General features: G+C 24.0%; 2 protein-coding genes across 2 annotated transcripts; one reads left to right on the top strand and one right to left on the bottom strand.

Moving 5' to 3' along the window:
• Positions 1–394: 394 nt before the first annotated feature.
• On the top strand, positions 395–1,428 carry F4817DRAFT_20170 (DUF636 domain protein). Its single transcript, XM_049298589.1, has 3 exons — positions 395–690; positions 849–1,057; positions 1,146–1,428. The coding sequence occupies exons 1-3, from the start codon at positions 573–575 to the stop codon at positions 1,224–1,226; spliced, it is 408 nt and encodes a 135-aa protein (XP_049153725.1). The 5' UTR covers positions 395–572; the 3' UTR covers positions 1,227–1,428.
• F4817DRAFT_321242 (uncharacterized protein) lies at positions 1,357–2,299 on the bottom strand (the record flags this gene model as incomplete). The annotated part of the gene is made up of 2 exons (XM_049301268.1): positions 1,357–1,367; positions 2,068–2,299. 2 exons carry the CDS (start codon positions 2,297–2,299, stop codon positions 1,357–1,359), a joined length of 243 nt encoding a protein of 80 aa, XP_049153724.1.
• Between the last annotated feature and the right edge of the window lie 5,444 nt (positions 2,300–7,743).

Here is a 7,743-nt window from a genome sequence, read left to right as displayed (position 1 = left end):
AGTGTACCTAGTACCTACAGCTAGATGAGAGATCCACCTCCCACTCCGTTAGGGCTGCAAGGAATCAGATTCCGTGCTACGTCAACTGGGTTCCTGACGTAGACTAGCAGCAATAAGACGCATAACCCCGCCAATAATCCCTTAACCTACATAGAGGCTAGAGCTATCAACCCCGCTGCGAAGGAAAAGCTCTTCGACGAAGACGAGTACTTAGTAACTGTAAGGATCTTTTGAACGTAAGAATGATAACAGAAGGGAAAGGATGCAGGTCTGATCCGCCAATCCGATAGCAATGACAGTTTACTCCGAAGCTAGGCCCCTAGGGGAGCTCTCGCCCCAAGTTGAATCAGCCAAGCTATGTCATAGTATCAACATTGTTTGTGTCACCGGGTTCTCCACGGATACTAAGGCCATCTACCCATATATAAAGGTATCCCGTCCCTCGTTTAGTTTCATTCCAAGTCTGTCTTATTATACAATCATATTCTAAGATACTACGGGCTTAAACAAGTTTATCTGTTATAATACACTAAACAATATATATACAATATATATTAACATTACAAACCACAATGGGTCTATCGGGTCACTGCCTCTGCGGCTCCGTAAAGTACACCGTCGATGCGGACCCCCTCATCGTCGGGTACGACCACTGCGACGACTGCCAAAGACAGACGGGCTCTACCTACTGTACGTCCATACTACACCATATCATATCATGCTACAGTGCCTTCCACCCCCCAAATCGTCCCCAAATCGTCCCCATGATCTTTCTTAGCCGTGACCTTAGCCGTGACCCCGCCAATCGCATTCACCGGAACAGATCCGCTGATCTACCATAACAATAGCACTCGTGGTAGTTGTCCCCAAGGACAAGCTAACCATCAACGGCACAACCAAAAGCTACGCAAAGGCGGGCTCGTCCGGAAAGCCCGTGCACCGTATCTTCTGCCCCGAGTGCGGGTCTCCTATCGCGCACGACCCGGAGGCGGCACCCCCGATCATCGCTCTCAAGGGCGGCACTCTGAGCGATGCTGATAAGAAGGCATTGAAACCCGTAAGTTCACTCCTACGACCCTAGCTAGCTGTCTGTCTATATATTCGCGTATAGATGAAGAAGGCTGACATACGCCCGCAATTACTAGGACACCGAGATCTGGACCGTCGGCAAGCTGCCCTTCTGCGCGGAACACCTTGCTAAGCCGTTCGAGCACATGCCTGAGTAAAGGATTGATGAAGCTTTGATGGGTCATTCTGTGCCGTACGAATCAAAATATATAGGTAGTCATGGATGTAGAAAATGAGACATGATAATATGATCGATTAAAATGAACTTTCGAAATTCCATGCCTGTACCTATTGGAGAACTATAGCAATGTCAGGTGTTTTTTCTTTTCTTTCCGCATTGACTTATTTCCCTACTTGAAGGTTTACTTACGGTAACACATTACTAGAAGGTCTGCTACGGTATACTTAATAAATCACAAACCATCTAAGCCCCATCCACCTCACCGATATTCAGCCACGTACACGGCATCCGACACGATGGACTGACGTCGGAATAGGCGTGCCCGCACATGGCCGTGCCGTCCCCGGATTGAGCTAACGCAGGTACATTCGCCTTTCCTTACGGGAATCAAGACCCGACAATCACTTTGCCGGATCCGCGACTCGTTTAGGCCTAGGTAGGCGTGTCCGGGGATAGGCAGGTGGTGTGATTGGCCAAAGGGGAAATGCTGGCCAGCAGGGTGTCCATCAAGGTAGGTAGGTATGGAGTCCCATTAAGCAGAGGGAGAGGAGACGAGTCTGGTTTCGGTCGTTACAGTACCTAATATACGCGTAGATTGCGCCATTGGGCTAAGGTGGGCTTGGCCGGGTTTAAATATATTGCCTTGAGGCTTGAGCACGCTTCTTAGGTAAGACGTGTTCTGCTCTCATTGCCAATGTTCCTTTTTGATGAGTAGATAGATAGATGGATTTTATATTGCGTAGGTATATATGTTTATTATATATTACATGATCAGCGTGTATATTGCGAACTCTCTTATAAGACAGCCACTAGCGCACCGCCTACTGCTGCTACGAAGATCACACCCTTTCCGTTCACGGGCGCTCCCTGGATCGCTATGCACGGCGCTGGGTCCGTCTGGTCGGGAGCCTTGGCGGAAGAGCACACCGACGTGATGTAGTCGCTATCGCTATCGCTGGCGGCTTGAAGTACATTAGCGGGTGTGTTCGCGAGGACGTGTTGCGCGCCAAGGAGGAATAGCTGGGTAGCAACTGGTGCTGAGAACTTCATCTTGGATGCTGTATCTTGGTCGGTTATAGTTCTGATGACTAGATCGAGATGGCTTATTTTTGGCAAGCTTCCTTGTTCTTATCATTTATCGACCTCTTCGTGTATCTGCTCGTCTCTTTTCCTTGCCTGTGCGCATCCGAACGGTTGGGAAGGAGTAAGCAACTCCCACGCAAACGCGAAGCTGCGAGATTTTAAGCGACGCAGCATCGTAGGACTATATGCATAGGAGCTTGCCTTAAAACTTCCAATATATCGTCTGATTTGAGCTTCTGTCTCCGGCGGCACAGCTTCGCGTCTAGACCCGGCGATTTGATGAGGTCCTTACCTACATACATACGTCCTAATTTGGTATGTATTTTCGTCATCACACGGCGGGATTACCCGCCTACCCGACCGCAGATTTATGTCATAATGCCGTGTGCAGAACCGAATTTCCAAGCTCTTTAAAATAAATGCTGTACCAAGGGCGTACCTATTCCGTAGACGGTCTGTGTCCGTATATTTGATCGAGGGGAAAAAATGCGAGCGATAGTTTCATCCGAGGAGGTGTATATAAGCGTAGAACTTATACTATAAGGTTGCTGCGGTATGATCGGTTCGGCCCTCCAAAACTTTAAGCATTGAAACTCAATAATTAACGGCTTTTCGTAACTATACCGCGGCCACAGTAGGGTAGTGGTTGATATACTGTGAGTCTGTATGAGAAGTTCCGTTAGCACCATCCCATAATTTATCTTGCTGTTAAATGATAAGGATTACGATAGGCGTATAATGTAATAAAGGTTTTAAAATTTAAATTAAAATTATTTACCAATTAATTATTTGTTATATTATATATAAAGGAACTTTAAGTTTTTTATAAATTTAAAAAAAAATAAACGTTAATAATATTAAAAATTATATATATATTATAAATAATTTATTAATTAATTATTTATTTTTTTATAATAATTATATATTAAAAATTATTTATAATAAATTAACGTTTTTTTTTTAATTTATAAATTAATAAATGTAAAATAAAAGAAATTTTATTAAAAAAATAAAATAAAAATAATAAAAAATAAAAAAACAATTAAATAATAATTAATAAATAATAATTAAATAACAAATGTAATAAAAATTTTAAATTTTAATATAATAAAAAAGTTAATATTTAAATTTTAATTAAATATTAAATTAAAAATAATAATATAAAATTAAAAAATATAATAAAAACGAAAATATTTAAAAATTTTAAAAGTAAAAATGAAACCAGATTTTTATTTAATTAAAAAAAAAATAAACAATAGCGAAAAAAATAAATAACAATTATAATAAAAAAGTTATTTTTAAATTAATTTTTTAATTTTAAAAAATAAAAAAAAAAATAAAAATGATTTAATAATATTTTTTATAAATTTAAAAAAAAGGTTTATATTATTAATAAATAATTTTTTAATAAATAAAAAAATATATAATTTATTAATTTATATAAAGTTATATATATTATATTAAATTAAAAAAAAAGGTTTAATACGTTTTTAAAACGGTATAAATTAATAAAAGCAAAAAATTTAAACAATTTAATAAATAATTTTTAAGTTATAAATTTATTAATTAAAATAATATTAATATTATAATTAAAAATAATAAAAAAAAATTTATTTATTATTAAAATAAAATTAATTAAAAAAATTAAAAAAATTAAATTAATATTTAAAAATTTAATTATAAATATAAATTAAAAAAAATAAAAACGTTTTTAAAAATTTTAAATTTATAAAGTTTAAAAAATTAACCGGTTATATTTAAAAAAAAAAAAAATTTTCCGATAAATTAAAAAAAAATTTATTTCGATTTATTTTAAATGTTATAAAATAAATTATTATATTATTAATTATTTAAATTTAATATATTATTAATATAAAAGAAAAAAGTATTTTATAAAATAATATTAAAAAATTTATAATAAGGTTTTAATATTTAATATTAATATTTTTTTTATTAAAAAAAAATAAATATAAAAAGGTTTAATTTTATAAATTTATTTTAAAGTTATAATTAAATTTTAATTAAATAAAGTTTAAATATATTATAAAAAGTTTATTAATTTTATAAATAACGTAAATATATTAAAAAAAAGATTATTTTTTTTAAAAGAAAAAAAATAAAAAAATTATAAAAAATTATAAATTTTTAAAAAAATTATATAAATAAAAAAATAAAAAATAATATTAATAAAAATAAAAAATAATATAAATATTTAATAAATAATTTATAATAAATTTAAATTAATTAAAAAAATATTAAATAAAAAATATAAAATAATATTAAATATTTTTTAAAATATTAAAATAAATTTAAATATGGATTAAAAAAATAAACGTTAAAAATATTATTTAAAAAATAAAAATTTATATTTAATAATAACGAAAAAAGAAATATATAAAATAATAAAAGAATTAATAATAATAATAATTATTGTTATAATAAAAGTAAAATTTTAAAAAATTAAAAAAAAAAAATTATTAAATATTTAAAAAATATAAAAAATATATTAATATTTTTGATATAAAATTTTTTAATATATTAATAATATATTATAAAATAAAATATTTAATTAATTTAAAATTAAAAGTAAAAATCTTTTAAAGATTTATTTACGCATTATTTAAAATAAAATAAAAAATATTTTAAAATTATATTAATTAATTATTAAAAAAAAAGTAAATTAAATTTTTAAAAAATTTAATAAAAATATTAATATTTTTTACGTTAAAATTAAAAAATAAATTATAATTTTATATTAATTATTAAATTTTAAAAAAAATAAAAAAAAAAGATAAAATAATATTATTATTTATAAATAAAATATTAAATTATTTAAAAAAATAAAAGTAATAATTAAATTTAATTTAAAAAATATATATTATTAAATATATATTTATAAAAAAATAAATAAAACATAATATTTAAAATAAAATATAATTATTTTAAATATTTAATATTATTATTTAATTTTATTAATACATTAATTATGTTTTAAAATTATATAAATTATATATTAATTGGTTTAATAAATATAATATGTATTATTTATTTAAATAATATATTAATTTATTTAAAAAAAAATTTATTATTAATAAATTTATAATATTTTTAATAAATTATAATAATAAAAATTTTATATAAGTTTTAAAAAATATATATTTAATATAATTTAAGTTACGTTTTTAAAATTTATAATTAACGTTAAAAAAAATTTTATAAATAAAGTTAAAATTAATATTATTATTAAATAATTAATGTTTAATAATGTAAAAAATATTTAAATATATTTAAAATTTATAAATTTTTATAAAAAGTTTATTAAAAAATATTTAAAAATAATTATTTTATTAATTAATTTATTATAATAAAATAAATTAAAATAGTTTTTATTATAAAATAATAATTTATTAATTTTTAAAAAATTTTAATATTTATTTATTTATATATTATTATTTAAATATTTTAATTTATAATAAATTATTAAAATAAAAATAAACGTTTTATAAAATGTAATAAAGGTAATTTTTACGTAATTATATAAAAATATATAATATTTAATAATTTTTTTATTATATAAATTAAAAAAAATAAAATTATATTATTTAACTTTTAATATAAAATTAATAATAATATTATATATTTTTAAATAATAAAAATATTATTTAATTTATATTTTATAAAAAATAATAATATTAATAAATTATTTAAATTATTAATATTTAATAATTAAAAAAAAACCAAGTATTAAATAAATTTATTAATTAAAATAATTATTTAATTTTAATTTTAAAATTAAATATTAAGTAAAATATTTAAATTTAATAAATAAATTATTAAAACGTTTAAATTATTAAAATTTAATTATAAAATTAAAAATAAAGTATAATATTTAAATATAATTTATATTTTATTTTAATAATAAAGTTAAAAAAAATATAATAAAAAAAGTTTTAAAATTATTGTTAAAACGTAATAAAATAAAAAGTAACGGTAATTATTATATAATATTAATAAGTAATATAATAATAATCTTTCCGAAGGAATATTGCGCTTAAACTTTTTTAATTGATAAGGTAATTGATAAGGTAATTGATAAGTAAATGATAAGGTAATTACGTAAAAAATACGCGGTAATTGCGCGTTCGCGCTCCGCGCGCGCGCGCCTTCGGAAAGATATCACGTGCGCGCTTGCGCGCACGTAAAAACGGCCCGCGAGCTTGCGAGCGGCCGTTTTGATAAAATTTTATATTAAATGGAATTTATTAATGGAAATATAAGTAAAAAGTTTTTATGTAAAATAATTATAATAACGTAATAATAAAATGAATTTATTATTGCGGAAAAATGAAAAAAGATTTTTTAAATTAACAAATTAATTATGTAAAAAACAAATAATTAAAATATATTAAAATATAAAAATAAAATATATATATTTTAAAATTTATAAAAAAAATTATTATATAATTATTATAATATATTTATTATAAAATATTTAAAATTTTTTAAAATAATTTAATAATTAATTAAATATTATTTTTAATAAAATTTATAAAAAAATATAAAATATTATATTAAATTATATATTATTTATTAATATATAAAAATAAAATATTATTTTTTTATCATAAATTTTATTTATTATTTATTTTAATTAATTTAATAAAATAATTATTAATAAATTTTATAATAAAATTATTTAAATTATTAATTAAAAATAAAAAATATTATAATAATATTTTAATTATAATAAATAAATATTTAAAATATTTTATATATATTTTAATAATTAAAAATTTAATAATATTAAAATTAATAAATTTATTTTTTTAAAAAATATTTTTAAAATTAAAATTATTAAAAAATATTATATTAAATAAAGGTTTATTATTTATAAATAAAATTTAAATTATTTTATATTATTAATTTTATATTAAAAAAAAATTAAATATTATATTTTATTTATAAATAAATGAATAAATAAAAAAGTAAAATTAAAACTTAAAACATTATTTATATATTTATTATCCAGGACGAAGTCCGGTATTTTATGCTACATTGATCAAAAAATTATTATGGGAAATTGATAAGGTAATTGATAAGGTAATTGATAAGTATTACGTAAGTAACTGATAAGGAATTGACAGGCGCACAGACCACCACATTTATGGGAAATTAATAAGGTAATTAATAAGTATTACATAAGTAACTGATAAGCAATTAGGATGCGCACAGACCATTACCTCACAAAGTACGCTAAAGATTTAAAGTTTTAAAAAACAATTATGATTGGGTGCATCCTTTTTTGCAAATGAAATAATCCAGGACGAAGTCCGGTATTTTATACTACATTGATCAAAAAATTATTATGGGAAATTGATAAGGTAATTGATAAGGTAATTGATAAGTATTAC

This window comes from Daldinia loculata (genome assembly GCF_022478755.1).
Source record: "Daldinia loculata strain CBS 113971 unplaced genomic scaffold F4817scaffold_105, whole genome shotgun sequence".
NCBI lineage: Eukaryota > Fungi > Ascomycota > Sordariomycetes > Xylariales > Hypoxylaceae > Daldinia > Daldinia loculata.
Note: the sequence above shows the minus strand (reverse complement) of the source record. Positions and strands in the feature narration are given on the sequence as shown.

Bases quoted from the DNA above. Each gene is read 5' to 3' on its own strand.
- F4817DRAFT_20170 (XM_049298589.1), top strand. From the start codon at position 573: ATGGGTCTATCGGGTCACTGCCTCTGCGGCTCCGTAAAGTACACCGTC. The intron at 691-848 runs GTACGTCCATAC...CCATAACAATAG, and splicing joins ACAGACGGGCTCTACCTACT to CACTCGTGGTAGTTGTCCCC. The intron at 1,058-1,145 runs GTAAGTTCACTC...CGCAATTACTAG, and splicing joins ATAAGAAGGCATTGAAACCC to GACACCGAGATCTGGACCGT.